The sequence below is a fragment of the Morus notabilis genome, unplaced genomic scaffold, assembly GCF_000414095.1.
Source record: "Morus notabilis unplaced genomic scaffold, ASM41409v2 Scaffold329, whole genome shotgun sequence".
Taxonomy (NCBI): Eukaryota; Viridiplantae; Streptophyta; class Magnoliopsida; order Rosales; family Moraceae; genus Morus; species Morus notabilis.
In genome coordinates, this window is record NW_010358084.1 from 236,193 (window position 1) to 257,807 (window position 21,615).

At 32.5% G+C, this 21,615-nt stretch overlaps 2 protein-coding genes across 2 annotated transcripts; one reads left to right on the plus strand and one right to left on the minus strand.

The window, feature by feature from the left end:
• The first annotated feature begins 13,122 nt into the window (after positions 1-13,122).
• On the plus strand, positions 13,123-17,060 carry LOC21409870 (cell number regulator 2). Its single transcript, XM_010091715.2, has 4 exons — positions 13,123-13,552; positions 13,634-13,705; positions 14,052-14,261; positions 16,789-17,060. The coding sequence occupies exons 1-4, from the start codon at positions 13,483-13,485 to the stop codon at positions 16,863-16,865; spliced, it is 429 nt and encodes a 142-aa protein (XP_010090017.2). The 5' UTR covers positions 13,123-13,482; the 3' UTR covers positions 16,866-17,060.
• Positions 17,061-17,845: 785 nt separating this feature from the next.
• LOC112090331 (receptor-like protein EIX1) lies at positions 17,846-21,193 on the minus strand. Its single transcript, XM_024161434.1, has 2 exons — positions 20,823-21,193; positions 17,846-18,085 (listed from the first exon to the last, which is right to left on the minus strand). The coding sequence occupies exons 1-2, from the start codon at positions 21,151-21,153 to the stop codon at positions 18,057-18,059; spliced, it is 360 nt and encodes a 119-aa protein (XP_024017202.1). The 5' UTR covers positions 21,154-21,193; the 3' UTR covers positions 17,846-18,056.
• Positions 21,194-21,615: the final 422 nt, after the last annotated feature.

The window sequence follows — 21,615 nt, forward strand, 5'->3', positions numbered from 1 at the left end:
GGGCAATTAAGGAAAATAAGATTTTGAAGATTTAATAAATTGATCCTTATAGTAAATTATCCTTCAGTAAAGGAAAGGAATACATGCCTTAAGTAAAGGGCTGGATTTCCTTCATAAGATGCTAAAATAAAATAGCAAATGACAGATAATCTCACACTCTTAATGGGTGTTCATTTTCAGAAGTAAGCAAGTAAGAGAATAGGCTGTTTGGTGAAAAGTGGATTCCAGCTCTGTAAATCAGGTAAGTAGGAATCTCGCCTACAGTATGAATAGATTTTAAAGAAAAAGTTACACATGTTATATATGCATGTTTATGCTTTAAGTATTATATGCGATGCTATGTCATGATGCATACACATAAGCAACGCACATGAATTATATGTGTTCGAGTTAATTTAATGTTATGTATACTATGCTAGATCATACTGCATACACTTAAGCAGTGCACATGAAGTATATGTGTTTGAGTACATTCCATGTTATAGTATGCTATGCTATGTCATATTGCATACACCTTAATAAGTCAAGAGGAACTTATAAGAATAATATCAGTTGAGTGCCGTACCAGCCTCCACAAGGGAGGTAACTCAAGCTCCACAAGGGAGAAAAAGAAAATAACAATAATGTCCTCCGACTCAAGGGAGGCATTCAAGTTAGGGGGACCTTGCAAACCCTCACGTTTCGATGATTGCGCGCAAGTGGTACGTGAGCACTCGGGCCCATCAGTAAGAAAGAATCATGAAAAGTCATCAATCATGAAAAGTCATCAATCCTTTTGTTGACGGTGAAAAATCGTCGACTTAGAATTTGACCTCTACGAGAACACTCGCGTGTGAATTCACTCAAAATTAACCAGAAAGTAATCGCAGAAAAATTAAATAGATAGTTTCTTGTGGTTCGACAGACAACCCTTTATCTACGTCCACTTGTGGATGCAGTAATATTTTCAGAATTACAATCTCTCTTGGAGTAGAAAAATAATGCGTAAAAAACTAAATGAGGAGTTCAGCCTTTATTTATAGGCTCTCCTTGGTTTTATGACTCTTATCTCTAATTTCTCAATTATGATCACTTTATCTTCTTTAATTTCAGGATTTTACAATTTGTATTTCCATATTTGAATACCCGAATCCAGGAGAATTATTAATCTTGATTGACATTTGATCTTTTATTTGAATTCGGATATCTAATGAGGTTTATCCTGTAATGACTCAGAAAATTCCAGACTTTAAATAATACAATTTATGTATTTCAGCCCAGAATTTTCCTAGAAAATACTATGTTATATTTTCTAACTGAAGGATTTATGGAATTAACATTTATATTCCTAAATTCTGCAACAGATTTCATGCTAAGTTCATGTTTTACGATCGAGTAAATTCGATCAAAAAATTCTCGTCGTACTTTAAGGCAGAAGAATTTTCAGAACATATGTAGTTTGAGAATCTTAATTTCAAGAATCTCTAAGCAAAGCGTGATGTTAGTAGCGTATAAAAAAAACATAAATGCTCTGACATTTTAAAAGAAGAGAAAATCCTTAATTGCGAGACAGTTAGGTTAAAGTCACAAGATAAATACTTATAATAGAAGGGTACAATGTGAGCGGGAGTTGACACCGTCAAAAAATAATGTCATTCCCGTGATATAATGCATAAATCTAAATTTAGAATTTGTTCAGTCTAGAATTAATTTCAAGACTTGAAACAGTTCAAAATATTACGCGAGTAAGAATTTAATGTGATATCAAAGTAGTCGAGCATTTAACATTCAACTGTAAACAAATAGTTGAAAAGGAACCGTCAGAAACTAGAATTCCCTGTCGGCTAAGTACTTCCTTACAGTCAGTATAATTTTATCTGATTCAAGGGAAACTTAAGAGATGAGACAAAAGTACAAGGGGTAGGTTAGGATTTGGTAGGATGACATATGTGATTTGATGGAGGTACGTGAAGATAAATCATGACATATGTGATTTGATGGTAGTGGTTGAAGGAGAAATTATGGCATACTTGCTCCTCCTTTTCTCCATCTATAACCGGCCATGCACAATGAAATTGGAGCCAAACCTTAGCTAGTTGAGTGTGCTAGGAGGTTACATGTTAAGGGGGATGTGATGGTAGTGGTTGAAGGGGAAATCATGGCATGCTTGCTCCATCTCTTCTCCACCTAGAACCGGCCAGGAATAGGGGATTTGAACCAAAAATTTGGTTGACTAATGGAGTGGAGTTGGGGTTAAATAAATGATCACAAACTTGTCTATAAAAAGAACCATCATAGGATAGGTCTCATTTTTCTCTTTTCTCTTTCTCTCCACCCCAAAACCGGCCACACTACACCACTTCCTCTCAAAAAATTTCTCTCACTCTCCTAACCCTAAGCCACTAGCAAATAATAGAAGAAGAAGGAGAAGATCAAAGGATTTTAGGAGGAGTCTAGTTAAGCATTTCTCTAAGGGTATAAACTCTAAACCCTCTCTTTCTTAGGTTCTAGTCAAGTTGGAGATTTAGAAATATTTTTCTCAAATTCTCTTATACTCTTCTATTAACAATCCTTAGAGGAAGAAGAAGGAGGATCAAAGTGTTCTAGGAGGAGTTTAACTAAGGATTTTCTTTCCTTAAGGGTATGAACTCTAAAACCTTCCTCTCTATTTTCCTTTCTAGCAAAGTTTAAGTTTGAGAATCCATTTATGTAATTTGTGATTCTCAAAGAAATAAGTTGTAATAAGGGTGTGTGAGTTTTAAGTTGGTTTTGTGAGTCTCGAGGTAGCGTGATTAGTATTATGTGGTAAGCTTATGTTTGTTTAAGTTGTTTATTTTGGGTTGGAGGAAAAATTTTCCGGTTACTTTGAACATGGAAATGAGGACCCTAGAATGAGATTTTTCAGTATTTTAAAGCTTGAACTTAAGGTTCTCGATGTTTTGAACGTTTTCCTGTGACTGTGACAAAACCTAAGTGTAACTCTAAATGCAAGTTTTAAGTCATTTTGTAAAAACGGGACAGACTGTCCAACACAGTTTTAGGAAAAAGACTGCAGCCACTGTTTTCAGCCAAAGGAGGCCTTTAGAGGCTGAATTTCAGTTTTCTCTAAACATGACAATTTTAGATCTCGACGAGACGAAGAATTTTTGTGAAAAACAGATTTTCAAAATCTGACCGTAAGATGTAGTAAAATGCAGATTTCAGAAACTGCACAGTTTTAACAAAATAAAACTAATATAGTGTTGGTTTTTAACAAAAAGTTATCAAAGAACCCGAGATGTGGTTTCAGTAAAATACTATGGCGTTAAACCTCATTTTAACAGAAGTATTCGTAAAGAAATTTTTCAAGAAAAATGCTTTCTTTTAAAGAACTTAATGGTTTATCGAGCAAATCATCCCGACGGGTGCCAACGAGCCCAATACGATAGGTCCTTAGAATTTCGAAGATTGGATGTGGGTCCAACGCCCGCATTCATTCAAGAGACCCCGTTTGAGTTTAAATTTCAACGGCCTAAGAGTTAGAATGCCGTGAATAAGTTTCTTGGCCGAATTGGGCCTTAATATCATAATAAGTCCAATGAGGAAAAATTATGGAGAATAAGTTACTAGATTAGGTAAATAATTTTCAATCTAGACATAAGTATGTCAAGGGCAATTAAGGAAAATAAGATTTTAAGGATTTAATAAATTGATCCTTATAGTAAATTATCCTTCAGTAAAGGAAAGTAATACATGCCTTAAGTAAATGGCTAGATTTCCTTCATAAGTTGCTAAAATAGAATACCAAATGACAGTTAATCTCACACTCTTAATGGGTATTCATTTTCAGAAGTAAGCAAGTAAGAGAATAAGTTGTTTGGCGAAAAGTGAATTCCAGCTCTGTAAATTAGGTAAGTAGGAATCTCGCCTACATCATGAATAGATTTTTAAAGAAAAAGTTACACATGTTATGTATGAATGTTTATGCTTTAAGTATTGTATGCGATACTATGTCATGCTGCATACACATAATGTAATGCCCCCATCGCTAAACCGGTCTAAGGCCGAATTTAGCGAGGTGGTGCTACTTAAAACATACTTTCTATACTTAAAACAATGTCATTTATAAGATGCAGAAACTTGTGGTGGATTTCATTAGAAAATTTTCTTAAAAGCTTTTGAACAAAATGAGTCAGTGCGTAAAATGATTACAACCATAAATCTTAGACATTAGACAGTTATTCAAAAGTGATAACAAAAAAAAAAAAACATTTTGAGCCCATCTATTGTTTGGAAGTACATATAAGCAAGATGTCAGATGTAGGACTTGAAGTACTCAGCCAACCTTGGAAATCATTATTCTTTTTTTTTTACTCTTCGGTAACAACAACATCATATGCATCACAAGGTAAAACTAATGAGCAAAAACTCAGTAAGTAGATTTCAAATAAAGTAAATATCTAAAATCTTCGTGGCTAAAATCTCTTTGTTAAACATTGTTCATAAACTTTCATACTTATTCTTAGTTTAGGTATGATACAGAACTTCGGTTCCAAGTAAGTCTCTCTATACAGGACCTTCTCTAATTTTGGCCAATTCTCTTCTTTTAAACACTAAGCGGGATTTTTAGAATCTCTTTCTCTTGTGATCAATAAGAAACTTTCCACTAGCATTTTTCTCTAGTTGTCTCAAAGAGACAGTTTCTCTAATTTAGGGTACCGGTCCCTCGCACCCCTGCTTACCCAGCCTCTCATCCATATACCATACCATGAAATCTCTTAAAACATAAAAACATAATAAGCATAAATCATAATTTCTTTCAAAATAATTAATCATGAATACTCTTTGAACATAATCATATAAGAATTTCATTAGAGAATAAACTTGCATAATCACAATTTTGAACAAGTTATGTCAAATAGGTCTTGTGATACAGTTTTGAAAATGCTTAACTCTACTTACCTGAATTTCAATCACCACTTTGCAAGCACAAACTAGCTAGTTGTAGGGAGCCTTCAATGTGCTAATTAACCTTTAAAAACCATAGCTTTCAAAAATCACATTCATATCATCATTTAACAAAACACATAACTACGCATTATTATGAAAATATTCATAACAAATTCATCAAAATTTAAAATATTATGAGACCAGTGACAAATAAAAGTAGACTCAAAACCCTCTTTTTAGAGCTACTACATGATGGGTTTCAGATTTTTTAAACTAACCAAAAACAGCCCGAAATCCAGATTGAAGTACAATCTCGTCAGGAAAATGAAAGCTTTTTAACTGAATTTATAAAATTCATAACTAAATGTAGAAAAATCTGTTTGGAGTGATTCAAAAACTCACGTAAAGCTTGAGATGTATACTTTAATAAAAAAAATATAAGATCTATCAAAATCATAAGTATATATAGCATGGAAACAGAATCTACATAGGTTGTACAGAGGACTTATATTTAAACATTTCATCAAATACCTAGCATGCAGATCTTAATCTTCAAAGACCACTCTCAAATACATGAATCATCATCTTAATAAGAGTTTATCTTCAAATAATCATCAATAATATCAAGCTAAAATCATCAATTTCACCCAGAAACTAATATTTGAACCAAAACCTCAAGAAACTCATTTTTAAGAGTCTACAACCAATATGCATGATAAACCCCATCAAAAATCCGAATCTCAAATAGGATTTGAACATCTTAATCTCTGAAATCTTAGTTCCTAACATAAGAAAGAAGTTACTTCAAAGACAAACGTGTTCCCAAGTGAATAGAAGCTCAAAACTTGGTGGTTATTTTTGGTTCTAGGTTGAAAACGAGTTGAGATGGGCTGGTTGAGTCTTTAGCTCATTCTCTCTTAAAAACCTAGGTTTGATTCTGAGTTTTGGGTGAGAAAACGAGTGAGAAGAGAGAAGAAAGTGCTATGGTCAGAGTTCTAGGGTTTCTTGCTGAAATAGACCAAAAAATGAAGTCTAAACTTGATAGAAACTAAACAAAAATAAAGTGGCCTTATAATAGAACAAGGGCCTAGGTTTTTCTAAGCCTTTAATAGCTATCCTAACCTCATAAAATAAGCTATAAAGTCTCTATTTTTCTTCTTCAATTAGGTGCCTAAAGTTCACTCAATTTCCTAACATAGTCTTCTCTCACCAAAAACTCAAAATAACAACTAAGTTCTCAACACATTTACATAAAATAATATAATAAAAATATAAAATAATGATTCATCATTAAATAAATCATAATAGAGGTAAAATATCATATCCAATAGTCATAATAAATATCATTTTTCTTCATAAGTTTAGCACATTGAGTTCCCACATCGAGCTAGTTGCACTGCACATTAAAATTGAAAACTCGATTAGCAAAGCTATAAGTTTAATAAAATCATATGATAGCTATAATAATAAAATATAATGCCAACAAATAACTTTGAGGTAAATGGTAAATGTGGTGAATGATTTTAATTTATAAAATTTATTTATTATTGGCTTAAGGCTTAATTAAATCTCGGGTATTACACATAAGCAGTGCACATGAATTATATGTATTTGAATTAATTTAATGTTATGTATGCTATGCTAGATCATACTGCATACATTTAAGCAGTGCACATGAATTATATGTGTTTGAGTACATTCCATGTTATAGTATGCTATGCTATGTCATATTGCATGCACCTTAATAAGTAAAGAGGAACTTATAAGAATAATCTCAGTTGAGCGCCGTACCAGCCTCCGCAAGGGAGGTAACTCTATGACAACCATCAATCCCTTGAGGCACAAGGCCAAGAAACGGTAAGTTGTGCAGTCCCATACTCCGCAAGGGAGATAGAGGAACCAAAAAAAGGGGGTCCTCTGCAAGGGAGGCACATAGTTCAATTTAAATCACGGTGCCATTGGGGACCTTACAAACCCTTACGTCCCGATGATTGCGCGCAAGTGGTACGAGCACTCAGACCCATCAGTAAGAAAGATAAGATAAGATAATAAGACTATGATAAGACATCATAATTAAGCATAATCAGCTCATGCATATTTATTCATGTGAACTTACAGTTATTTTGTGAGAGATAATTCCTACTTGCTGAGTGAAAACTCAATCAGATATGTTCATGCTGTAGGTAAGAAATCTATCAGTAATTCTTGAAAGGCAGTGGCGGGCGGCGGGCGAATGGTGGAGATGGGAATGGATACCACTCACAGTTAAATCTTTCACAGTAAGTTTAAATAAAATCATGTATAGTATATATGATTCAAAGTTTTAAGTAAGTATGTTTAAAAAGTATATGCTTTAAGAGAACTGAGGTTTTGGTTTATGAAAAAACAATACGAGGAAGCGACCAACTCATTGTTGAAACCATATATCACAACAAAGATGAAAAAAAGAAAGACTCGTGGTTTTGGTTTATGGCTATTTTCTCGGAGATGAGGGAATATATCAGATTTGGAAAATGTAATTAAACGATACAAACAAAAAGAAGAGTAGGTAATTCAGTGAGAGCTTGACACTTGGAAATTGCAATTCGATCTTTAATTTCTTTAATTATCATTAGTAGCCGCGTCTATAACGTGTGCTGAATGGGTCAAATACTAATTATTTCTTTTTGTTTCTTATGAGTGCTGTTACTATCATAGTGTGATAAAAAGTCATTGAGTCAACGATCAAGTCTTTGGTTGCATCTAATCAGTAGTGGCATGCCAAATGTCAAGTCTTCTGAATTGGGGGCCATGCCCAATATTTATTAGTGGAGCTGGCAAAAGTCACAAGTCAAAGTCATCGTCTACTCCCACATTTACGTTTAAGGGGACATTTGGTATGAGATAATCATAGAGGTGAGAATAAAAATTTTTTAGATTCTCATATTTGATATAATTATTAGATTTTTTTAAAATTTAAGAAAGTGAAATGCATGAATTTTACACTATCACATTTTAAGGTAATCTTAAACCTACCTAATAAAGTGTTATTCAAATTTTTAAGAATCTCAAAATCACGAGAATCTAATAATAATAATAATAATAATAATAATAATAATAATAATAATAGTAATAGTAATAATAATAATAATAGTAGTAATAATAATAATAATAATTTATTATTATTATAATTATAATTATAATAATAATTATAATTATAATAATTATTTTTATTATTACTATTATTATTATTATTATTATTATTCATTTAAAAAAAAAAATTTTTAATTCACAACATTTCCATGCACAACCAAACACAGTAATGTAATATTCTTAGGAATTTGAGAAAGATTTCTGTATGAAACCAAACACAATAATGTATTATTCTTAGGAATCATATTAGCCTCCATCACTTTCTTGGGAATATGATTCTTACTGATTCCTACATACCAAACGCCCCCTAAGCTTCCTATTCGTAATTTCAAGTCATTTGTCGTCATTTTTTTTTTTTTTTTTGTTGCGGAAAAAAAAAAGGTTCAAAAGAGGAATATTCTTCTAATTGGGAATAATGAGTTCGCTCATGGGTAAGCTGTAGAGATTGTAAATAGGAATATTGTATGAATGCTTAGCCAATTTATTAATGAAAAATATGTAATTTAGTGTCTACCAATTTCACAAAGGAAACAATTACAAAGTTCTAAGAAAAAAGAAATTAATCAAAACTGGAATTTTTATAATAAGACATGTATTTTTACTTCACTGATAAAAACTATTATTTGTAATTGTTAGATGAGTTTTTTATGTATGTAAACTCATATTACGTTTAAATCTCCTATACATTTGATGCACAAAACAAAAAGAATCATGAAAAGTCATCAATCTTTTTACCATCTCATTTGTGTGCTGCAAGTACGTGTCAATTTAAATTATTTCATAGTGGTGTTCTTCTGTCATACAGTGCAATCAAATTCAAAAGTACTCAAAGTCTTCGGTTGAAACACAATGAGTCAGTGAGCAGTTAAAACGGCATACAATGTATAATGTACATGAAGTGCAGGAAACATACACAGCAATTAAGATAGCCTTCACGTCCTCCGCCTTCGATTCTATCTGCAAGAATGAAAAAAGATTTTTGAATGGAAAATCAAAAAATAAAAATACTTTGACGAGAAACATTTTAAAAACAATTCCTTGAAAATAATAAAAAAAGCAAACCAAGTATGTATTCACTCTATAAAAGTCGAAGTAAACTAGGTTTTGCGTCATGATCGAAATACTTAAACAGTAAATATAAGATTTTAAAAGGAAATTTGGGCACATTAAAAAATTATTTTAACGGTGTAAATAGGTAAGAAAAGGTTTTATTAGGGTCATATTTCTAAAAACAATAATGCGATGAAAGTCACAAGTCAAAGTCACCGTCTACCCCCACATTTAAGTTTATGCTTCCTATTCGTAATTTCAAGTCATTTGTCGTCATTTTTCTTTTCTTTTTATTTTTTTGCATGAGTTTTTGGTTGCATCTACCAACAGTGGCCTGCCAAGTGTCAAGACTTCTGAATTGGGGCCATGCCCAATATTTATTAGTGGGGTTGGCAACTATAGTGCGATGAAAGTCACAAGTCATCGTCTACCCCCACAATTACGTTTAAGCTTCCTATTCAGAATTTTCAAGTCATTTGTCGTCTTTTTTTTTCTTTTTTTTTTTTTTTGCGGAAAAAAAAGGTTCAAAAGAGGAAGATTCTTCTAATTGGGAATAATGAGTTCGCTCATGGGTAAGCTGTAGAGATTGTAAATAGGAAAATTGTATGAATGCTTAGCCAATTTATTATAATTTAGTGTCTACCAATTTCACAAAGGAAACAATTACAAAGTTCTAAGAAAAAAGAAATTAATCAAAACTGAAATTTTTATAATAAGGCATGTAGTTTTTTAACAATTAAATTTATGTATGTATACTCATATTACGTTTGGATCTCCTATGCATTCGATCCATAAAATAAAAAGAATCATTAAAAGTCATCAATCCTTTTGTTGACGGTGAAAAATTGTCGACTTAGAATTTGACCTCTACAAGAACACTCGCGTGTGAATTCACTCAAAATTAACTAGAAAGTAATCGCAGAAAAATTAAAAAGACAAACTTTATAGTGGTTCGACAGAAAACTCTTTACTTACGTTCACTTGTGGATGTACTAATATTTTCAGAATTACAATCTCTCTTGGAGTAGAAAAATAGTAAAAGACTAAATAGGAGTTCAGCTTTTATTTATAGGCTCTCCTGGGTTTTGAGACTCTTATCCCTAATTTCTCGATGATGATCACTATATCTTCTTTAATTTCAGGATTTTACAATTTGTATTTCCATATTTGAATACCCGAATTCGGGAGAATTATTAATCCTAATCGACATCTAATCTTTTATTTGAATTCAGATATCTGATGAGGTTTATCCTCTCCTAATTTGAATTCAGATATCTGATGATGTTTATCCTCTCTTGATCTTTTATTTCAATTCATCTTTTGTTATCTTTGTTTGGCACAAAAAAAGAAAGAGATGCATTAGTCGGTAGGGTTGTTCCGCTGTTGTATTCCCTTTGTATTTTTATACCAACTATCATACTAGAATTTGATGATCAGCAAACCTTAAAATATATAGGAAATTGAAAAGTACAAGAAATAAGAGAACATATATAACTAGAATTATAATTAAGAAATAAGATCAGATAAATTAGAGATCAAAGTTTAAAGGTAGTGAAGTGTAGTGGTATTCAAAGGTACAGAGTCAATTCGAAAGATAAAGGGACAATCATGAATTATTTGTTAAATATACATACGAAAAGAAACTAAATTGAGAAGATTGACAGCAACGACTTTCAAGATCAAGTCTGTGTAATAAATTGGTATATCAACTGTAGATTATTATCTATTTTAAAGTTTTTTAAAGTCTTAGAAAATAGAGTGTTAGTATGAATTTCTATTTTTTACATTAATTTTCACTGATATCATTATTTTTTTTTAAAATTTAAGTATCAATATTTTCGTAAATATCGATTTTTTTTCATCCTTGCTTTTAACTATTTGGTAGAAAGTGTTTTTTTTTTTCCTTACTAATACCCAATGATTGTGCAATAAAAAGAACGATTGTTTAGTAAAGTGACAATTACAAGTTGAAGAAAATATATTTTATCATTCTCCTGCCAAAAAAAAAAAAAAAATCATTTGATGGTGACTTTTGCAAATATATCGATCCTAAACCATTCGTAAGTTTTTCGTGCTTACACTTATGTATCATAAGTTTATCAATACCTCGTTCAGTTCGTTTATTTAAATTTTTAATTTGAGTTAAAATATGATATTATATGAGAGTTTTTTAATGTAATAAAAAAAATTAAATTTAACTTTTTATGAGAATTTTTAACTGTAATAAAATTAAAATTAAAAACTCAAATTGATTAAATGAACAAAACCTTGCATTCTAGTCGTAAACTTTACGTATATAATCGTGTACTTCAGCTCAGCGATTATTAGAAAAGTACAATTCTCTCTTTTTTTTTTCTTTTTGTTTAAAAAAAAAAAAGAACTCTGGCCTTTACTGTATTACGCAATATGAACCACACCGCTGCTAGCTTCTTCTTCTTCTTCTTCTTTTTCTTGCTCAACGCCGTTGTGCTGCTAGCTTTTGCAAAACTTTGAAATGTCTTTTTCGTCTGCGACATAAGGAATTGAATAACTGGTAAGTGGACGTCCACATCAAATTCCACTATCCTTGGCAATTACTCTTGAATGTAACCAAACGACATCGTCACTCCCAAACTCCAACCGCAAGATTGACAAAAGACCATCTTCATGCCACAATGTCACACATCCTACAATGATGCGATCATCGTTTCTTTGCTATTATTATGAAAGTCGAAACTAGAACCGTGAAAAAACAAGGACTTTTGAAACTCTTTAAGTTTTATTCTTTTCCCAACTCTAAGTTTGGAACTTATAATTGTGTATATAAGAGTAAAACACATACTTTAGTAAAAAAGTTTATTTTAAATTTTTATAAGAGTAAATATTGTAGTAATAAAATTTGAGTTGTGATTTGAGTTGCGAAAAGAACAACCCTTTAATATTTGTTTAGAATGTTATTAATTTATTTTTATTAATTTAATTTTGATTTATTTGTCATAGATTATGTTTTTTAAAATATGTTGTTGATGATGCTCTTTGGTCAAGCGACCGTCTTCATAAGATGTGTTATATGTCTTCATTATTATGTCACGATCACTACAAATCTATGGCATTAGGCTTCCCACATTCATACACAAATCCAGGAACACAAAGGAATAAGTTTTAAAACTTGGCCGGGTACACTAAAGAATGTCCTCAATCTTTTTTATTTTTTATTTTTTATCAATTGTTAAGTAAGTTAAACGATCGTTGTCCTCTTATTTCTTTCTCCATTAATTGTCATTACCTATTCGACCGGTTGCCTTTAACTTCAAGGAAAATAGTAGAAAATAAGTCAATATAAAAAGCTTAAAAAAGTATATAAGTCAATTTTTAGTTATAGAAATTAATATGTCATAACTTATTAAGTTATAGTTCATAATCAGATAAGTTATGGACAAACTTATCAAGTCATGGTTCATAGCCATACAAGTTATGGACACAAATCGTAAATTATGGACAATAACTTGTCAAGTTATGGTTCATAACCAGACAAGTTATGGACGAAAATAGTAATTTTGCCTATTTATAAACTTACGTAAACTATTGGCCTATTAATTTTAATTCATATCAAGTCTTGGTCTATTTTTCTCTTTCTCCCTAACTTCAATTCTTCTTATGGCCACTTGTCACTTTATCTATTCACGGCCCAGGGATTTTTTAATCCTATAACATAAAAGTTTCCAACGTCACAATTTAAGTATTGGATTGATTTTACTCTTTTCATAACAAATGTTTTAAAAAAAATTATTTATTGTGTTTGATGGTAGCGTTCGTCTGAAAATTCACCATCATATGCTAACAAAACTATCCGACAACAACAGTACTTTTTTTTTTTTTTTTAACAACAACGATTACTTACTTAAGATCCGTTCATTTCGTGAGTTTAGAATTCAAATTTTATTACAGTAAAAAGTTCTCAAAAATAGTAATATTTAACTTTTTTATTACAGTAAAAAACTCTCATATAAAATTACATCTCAACTCAAATTAAAAACTCAAATCAGCGAATTAAGCGGCCCTTAAGTTACAAACTTACACGACAAAGACTTGTACAAACTATTATATGATGAGAAATTCACACTATCTACAACTACAATATGAAACCAGAGTGACTAGTGCAATCCAAGAAGATACGGTTTGTGGTTAGAAATTTACACAAAATATAAAACTACCAATAAACAATAATATAACCTTTAATACCCTTAAACAATCTCTTTTCCTCAAAAAAAAAAATCCTTAAACTATCATTTCTTTATCCCAGGTAGCTTTCTATAAATACCATCTGTTTCCACTCCACATTTCTGGTCTCATATCCACATCTTCATTCCCATTAAAACAACAATATCTGCTTTTTGCCCTTAAGAAACCATCATGCACTCATCTCGTGCTCCGGGCCCCTGGTCGACTGGCCTCTGCGACTGCTTCTCCGACTGGGAAAGCTGTAATTAAGCTTCAAATTTCCAAATAGCGCAAATTAAACAATCGGATTTGATCGTTGACCTCTTTTTGTTTTTCTTTCTAGGCTGCTTAACTTACTGGTGTCCTTGCGTTACCTTTGGCCAAATTGCTGAGATCGTGGACGAAGGAGCCACATGTAAGTTTTTTAGTTTTACACACATATATGTGGATGTAAATGTTTTAAAATAATATTTATCCAATGAAAATTTGTGAAGAGATATAAAAATATAGGTTAAGTCTCCCTGGTACTAGATTGGAGCAATACTTACATATTTTTTTTAAAATGTATATATATTTTTTTAAAATATGTATATTATATATTTTATCATAAAAAAATGTACATGAGAAAAAATATACGTTTTAGAATATATATTTTTTTAAAAATATATATACAAGTACCGTTTTAGTTAAATATTAGATTGGAGACAATTTCTAAAAATATATAATGGAAATATAACTATTAAAAACCGTGAATTGATCAGCATGTGTAGCGAGTGGGGCGCTGTACCTGCTTTTACTGTGGGCGGGAGTCGTGTGCTGCTACTCGTGTACTTACAGGTCGAAGATAAGGAAGAAATACGGTCTGGAGGAGAGTCCCTGCGGTGATTGCTTGGTCCACTGCTTCTGCGGGCTCTGTGCCTTGTGCCAAGAGTACCGCGAGCTCCAGAACAAGGGATTCAACATGGGAATTGGTTATTTATTCTATAATATTCATTCATCTTCAACATCTCTCGCTAAGTCTCTGTTTTATTCTTGGTCAAAGTTTGTGTCCCGTTAATTTTTTTTGTTTTTGTTTTTCATTTCTGTTTATTTGGTAGTCAAAGTACTAAAATTTGCTTGAGAATTTTTTGGTTTTGAATTTGGTTGACTTGCCTTCCCAAAAAAATAATAATACTCTGATTTTCTGGCTATTGATTTATGAGGATCTTGTGATATCATAAAATTTGGTTAAAGAAACTTCACAGTAGTCTTCTTTTTTTTGTTTTTTTTGTTTTTTTTTAAATACTTGATTTTGGTTGAAATTTTGTTGGCCTGTTACGATGGCTGCTGCACTGGTGTAGGTTCCCTTCAAGGATATTTTGTTAGCCTGTTAGGATGGCTGTTAGAAACCGGCCCCGCCCATCCCGCCCCGTCTCATTAACAACCCTATTCCCTTGTGAATTTATTCCTTCCCGTCTTTTTCTGTGCTCGTTTGCTTTTCAATGAAGTCTTATTTATAATGAATACAAAACATGAATGCAAAAAGAAATGGAATGAGCTTTTTTAGCACTGAAATATAGGGCGCATTTGAAACTCGTTTTAAAATGATTTTATTTTTTGTATGAAAATAATAATGAAAACGTTTTCAATCTCAGATATAAATCATTTTTGAAAATGCGTTTGGTAATTTTTTTAAGAGATTATTTTCAATATAAAAAAAATTTATTAATGTGTCTCTCTCTGCTTGAGAGATGAGAAAATGAAAACAAAAAATAAAAAATAACTAAAAGTTAATTTTCATTTCTTTCTCATTTTACATTAAACTAAAAAATCATTTTCTTCTCCGTTTTTTATCTTTATTACGCCAAACGTCGTTTTGGATACGTTTTCATTTTTTCTTTCTCAAAAAACATAAAAAATAAAAACGAGATCAATTCTAAACACGGCCATAATAATTTGGAGACATAAACTATTTAATGGCTGTAAATGATTTAACAGAGGATTGAATCAATTTTTTTTTTAAAATGAAAAAAGTTTCAGACTTTCACTTTTTCAATCTCTATTGTTCATAAAGGTGAAGTACCTAATAAACCCAGTGCAGTTGGATTTTTGCATTTTCACAAAAAGTTTGTCCCATGGAGATGCTGGAATTTGATTCGACATTTTCACTGCTTCCTCAATGGCAAGCTTTGCATCATAGAGAAATATAAATGGAAGATCCCAAATCAAATTCATCTTGAACATCCTAAAACCTTCCCTTTTTTATTTGTCTAATGCGATAAAGATCGTAGCCCTCTCCGCCTCCAGTGTGTGATTCTGTTATAAATTGATTCATGAATGTGTGTATGTGAATGCCCATTAGAGCACCAAAAGGGAAAAACAAACCAAAACTTCTATCAAAAAACTAATAATAAAATCATTTTAATATCTTGTATTATAACAAAATATTGAGTTAGTATTATGTATTTTTTATAATATTAAAATGGTACCCTTAAATTTAAAAAAAAATAGTTTTTAGTAACCTAAACCAATTTTTATTTTTTAAGACATAAATTATGCAATTTATCCTTTATTAATATTGAAAGAATACTTAAAGATATTTATTTGTAAACCTGTAACAAACACAACTCTTATATATTGCTAAACAATGTCGTTTGTTTGGGTAACCTAAACCTATTTATTAGGCATGAACAAAGCGGAAACTAGCTAAAATGTTTTTATGAAGAGGGAAAAATAGAGTTTTTGGGGTAAATTTATCATTTTACGTCCTAAAAAATTTAGGGTCCTAAAAACAATACTTTCTGAAATTTGAAGGTACTATTTTAACATTATGAAAAATATAAGATACCAATTCAATGTTTTATTATAACACGAGGTACCAAAAATTTTTTTTTTTTTAAAAGAAAGCATGAAAAAACCAACCAGAACTCCTCTAGGAAATAGAAAAACATGGGTGTTGTACGTTGGAAAGAATACAGAAATCAAATAGCTAATTAAACTTGCTCAGACTCCGAACCGATAGCCGCCCAATCTACATCGTCGTCGGATCTGTAGAGTCGTATTCGCAACACTCTTATTGTAAATCAAAGTTTTGTTATCCTCCGCCATTGAAGTCTTCTTCGAGAGACCCACGTTTGGTCCGATGAACTCTTCTCCGGCTCTTTCATGGCTGATACAATTTGAGTTTTGTTTTCAATAAAATGAAATAAACAGATAAAGACGAAGAAGAAGAAGAAGATAGAAAATGCCCTATAAAAAAAAATAACAAAACCAAAAACAGTAGACAATGACGGAGATTTGAGACAGCATTTATTGAACAGAGGATCTAGATTTGAGACAACATTTTTGAACAGAAGATCTAAATTTAATTTGTCTCGATAGATATATATATATATATACGTATATATGTAATTGAAAAATGACATGCAGTAATGAGTGTGGGGGTTTGACTGATGGACCGTTTTTGATGTGGTTGGTTTTTTCCTTGAAAAAATAATAATAATAATAATGTGTAAACAGGGTGGCATGGAAACGTGGACGCAAATAACCGTGGAGTTGCAGTGCCTCCAGTCGTGGAAGGAGGCATGATCCGTTGATCGCGTGAAATGTGAATTTATAAGAAAGAGATCAAGACCCTTTCGCTACATGTTGTTTTTATGCTATTGTTAGTCTGCTTGTAATTGTATTGGAAGGGAATAAATACTTGTTATGTTTTTATGCTATTGTTAGTCTGCTTGTTGTATTGAAAGGAATAAAACATAACATGTATGCAGTTATGTTTTTTTTTTTTTGAGAGAAAATTTCATTTTAATACAAGTAAAGCATAGTAATTTTTAAGTGTTAAAATTCTATGATCAAATCTCAATAAATTATTATATATTTTTTATAATTTGATATGATTTTAGTTGTTCGTTGTACAAACTGATGAAAATGTTTTTTCAACACTCTATAACTACATCGTTTAATTTTCTTCTTTTTACAGGGAAAAAAAAAAGTTGAAAGGAATTACTACTTATTTTCTTTCTTTTTTTTTTTTTTGAAATGATACTACTACTTATTTTCTAGAGGAAAGTGTGATGATTTGCTGAATTGCCATCATGATGATGCATTTATTAAAAATGTTTCCCAAAAGAAAAAGACAGGAAACAAAATGCGGCACTAAAAGTCAAAATAAATAGAGGACAGAACAAGAGAAAAACGATTGAGTAATGGATAAACAATAAGAAAAAGCACAATGCAAATAGAAACTACGGAAAAAGAGAAAACGACAGACTCATAACAACGACACAAACATAAAAAAACGACACGAACCTTAAAAACGGCAGGAACCATAAAACGACAATAAACTGAAAAAACAACAGCAGGTGGAGAAAGAAGAAAAAACGGTAAGAAAAGGAATAAGAATTTTAGCAGATATATAAAATTAGTGGGCAAAAAGACCACCCAGGAAAGAGGAAAAGAAAGAAACTACATTCAAATAAGCAACCTGGGCATCCAACAAAACGACCAAACCAAGCAGAAGTGTTGTTGAAGTCACTTGAACATACAAAGTAGTAATTGACTTCGCAAAAGTCTCGTGTCCAACTCATTACAATTCAAAAGATATAGCTATTTAACATCAAGAGTCCTGTAGTACAAATAACTAGTAACACAAACAAACTTTGGGTTCTTTACACACAATACTACGAACCATTTTCAAGAGAAAGAGTTCGCCAAATTTTTTTGATCTCATTAAAGTAAGGCACTGACTAAACCATGATTCCAACACGACAAAAGCTCCAGCTGCATTAAAGCGCGCTCTTTATTCCGAGCATCTCTTAAACAATATTGGAAATTGGAAAACAAATCACGGACCATTTCCTTTTAGAGGTTCAGGAAAAAGCATAAAAATATTTAGCATTGGTTTTCAACAGTAGAACAGAAAACCTTTAGTTTTCCGAGTTATAAAAAAAAATATTGTAGCTTATGAAACAGAGCAATAACCTTCAGTTTTTGATCATTCTTAGTAGTTTTGCCTAGTTCAGTACCACCATTACGTAAATCCAATCTTTGACATCATCGATGAAGTTGAAGTATGAATGTCTCCAAGTCTTGCTGAAGATTAAGAGGCCGCAAACTCCCCAAAATCCAACCACAAATCCAAGGCCTAAGGTGAGATAAAATCCTTGTGTTATGAATGTGTCCTCGTCACCTTCATCATGAGCACTAGGAGCTGTAGGAACAGTTGGTTCGTCTCACCTCAAAGCTTTGCAGTTGAGTACTTATTGGAATCTTGCCTGATAAATTGTTGTTTGACAAGTCCAGTGTATTAAGGCGGGGCACTTGAGAGAGGCTTGAAGGAATTCCACCAGAAAGTTGATTGTTTGATAGATCAAGAGCATCTAGCAAATTCAAATCACCAATCTCTGGCGGAATTTGTCCACTTAAGTGGTTTCTTGATAGATTCAGAAAGACCAGCTCAATAAGTTCGGTGATTTCTGTTGGAATTTCTCCATTAAGCATATTGTTTGACAGATCAATGCTCTTTACTAGTGCCAGAGTATTTCCGAAGGTCGATAGCGTTCCTTTCCATACCAATTGTAGCTGGTAATCATACCCTTTATACACAGTTGATCCATTGGAACCATATGTATAATCGTGGGAAATGGTTGTAAAGCCACTGTATCCCTCTCTTTTCAATGCAGACAAATTGTTGAGACATTTTGGTAAACTTCCTGAAAGGTCGTTTGAAGATAGGTCCAACAGTTGAAGATTTGAAAGATGACATAGATGTGAGGGAATGCTTCCAGAGAAGTTATTGGATCGTAGGCTAATAATAACAAGACTTGACAGACTTTCACCTATCCATGTAGGTATTGGTCCAAATAATCTGTTTTCTGCCACATTAATAGCCTCCAAATATTTGCAGCTCTTCAAGGAAGGTAATTCTTGAGTGAAATAATTGTTGCCTAAATTCAGTGTTGCAATCCCAGTTAAGGAGCCAATGGAGGCTGGAATTTTCCCAGAGAACTTATTATTGGCCAATACAAGTATACTTAATTCTTTAAAATTCGACCAACAATCAGGAAGATCTCCAGACAACTTGTTGTATGAAATATCAAGAAAAGTCAACAGTGAATCCTTACTGACTTGAAAAATGGAGTCTAGCTTCGAAAAGCTATTTCTTGAAAGATCTATGGCACCCGCTTTGAAAATGAAAACAGGTATTGAACCTTCCAACTTATTTGAGCTAAGATCTATCTCAGGATAACCTATGAACTCAATTGAAGAATTCGGAGTTGTTCCATGAATTTGGTTGTGAGAAAGATCAATTGAATAAACCTCACTAGAGAGATCCCAAAACCAATCTGGAATAGAATCTGAAATTCCAGCATATGAAATATTCAATTTGGAATAGTTCTTTTGAGTTTGAAGCCATTTTGGGAACCTAGGGCCCACCTTGCAAGAGCCAAGAGATATAGAATCCAACTGAAAGGGAGGATTCCAATCAGAACTTATGTTCAAAATCATTGAGTTACCAGATAAACTCAAATGAGACAGTTTAGACGATTTTGAAAAGTGAGCTTCCGAAATCGCACCTTTTAAAGAGTTTCCAGAGATATCCAAATATTCTAACTGTGATAATTGTCCAATAGCTTCAGGTACAGTTCCATTCAGTTGGTTAGAGGAAAGCCATAGTGATTTCAAAGATGAAAACAAACTCAGATTAGGGAATGACCCCATAATTCGGTTGTAAGAAAAATCCAAAGCCTCTAGAGAGTGATGTGTGCACCTAGGGAGTGATTGAATATTCTCAGGAAGATTCAGGTTACTGAGATTATTTTGTCCTGCATATAACTCACGCAACTTGCATAAACCCCATAAGGATTTTGGAAATTCTCCTTCGAAGTGATTACTGCCAAGATGAAGGTATGTAAGGGCAGTCAAGTTCCCTAAGGCTTCTGGGATGGAACCTTCTAACTCATTCGAACCGAGATCAAGGTATTCAAGGGTGCTCATATTCAAAAGAGCTTTTGGAATAGGACCTTCGAGCACGTTATCCAAGAGATCAAGATGAACTAGACCTCGGCCAAAGGAAAATAGCCATGGGAATACAGAAACAGAGAGCTTGTTCCAGGAAAGATCAAGGACGGAAAGTGACGTCGAAGAGTTAACACGGGAAAGAGATGAAGATGTGACATTTGGAAGTTTGCACCGACGTAGCTGCAAGTTTGTTAGGTAAGGGAGCTTGTTAACTACTTGCATCCAGTTGGTAGCTTGGCTCATGTTCGTGTAAGAAAGGTCGAGGTGTCTTAAAGAAGAAAGACGAAAAACCCACTCCACGTTTCTTGTTCTTAAACGAGAATTATAGCCAAGATCAAGAACCTCCAAGTTGGAAAGATTTGCAAGCTTAGGAGGAATTTCTCCACTCACAAAAGTATAAGAGAGATTGAGGTATCTTAATTTGCTGAAAGTGCTAATAAAACTGGGGATGCCATGCCCCGTAAAGTTAATCACACTGAGGTCTAAATAAGTCAGATGCTTCAACTCACGCAGTGAAGGACTTATATTACCTTGCAGAAACCGGAAATCATTATCTTCTGTGAAAAGTACAGCATAACGTTCAACATGAGATGAAGGGGAGAGATCAAGAGCGATGACATGATCAGAGTTGTTGGAACACTGAACTCCGTACCATTCGCAGCAGTCTCTCTTTTCTTCTTCATTTCCCCAAGATGAAAGAAAGCCTTCCTTGATTTCATGAAGATCTTGTTTGATCTTGAGGAGTGCTTGTCTCTCCACTTCTATGCACCTGATCTGTTGTTCTCCTGCACCGGATCCATAAAACAAAAGCGTCATGAAAAAAGCAATCCGAGGAAGCGACCAACTCATTGTTGAAACCATATATGATATATGGGGAAGAATATGATCACAACGAAGATGAAAAAAAGAAAGACTCGTGGTTTTGGTTTATGGCTATTTGCTCGGAGATGAATGAATATATCAGATTTGGAAAATGTAATTAAACGATACAAACAAAAAGAAGAGTCGTTAATTCAGTGAGAGCTTGACAATTGGAAATTGCATTTCGATCTTAATTTCTTTAATTATCATTAGTAGCCGCGTCTCTAATGTGTGCTGAATGGGTCAAATACTAATTATTTCTTTTTGTTTCTTGCTGTTACTATCATAGTGTGATGAAAAGTCATTAAGTCAACGATCAACGCCTTTGGTTGCATCTGACTTGTAGTGGCCTGCCAATATTTCTTAATGGAGTTGGTAAGTATAGTCCTAATCGTAATTTCAAGTCATTTGTCGTCCTTTTTCTTTTCTTCTTTTTTTTTTTTTTTTTTTTTTTTTTTGGAA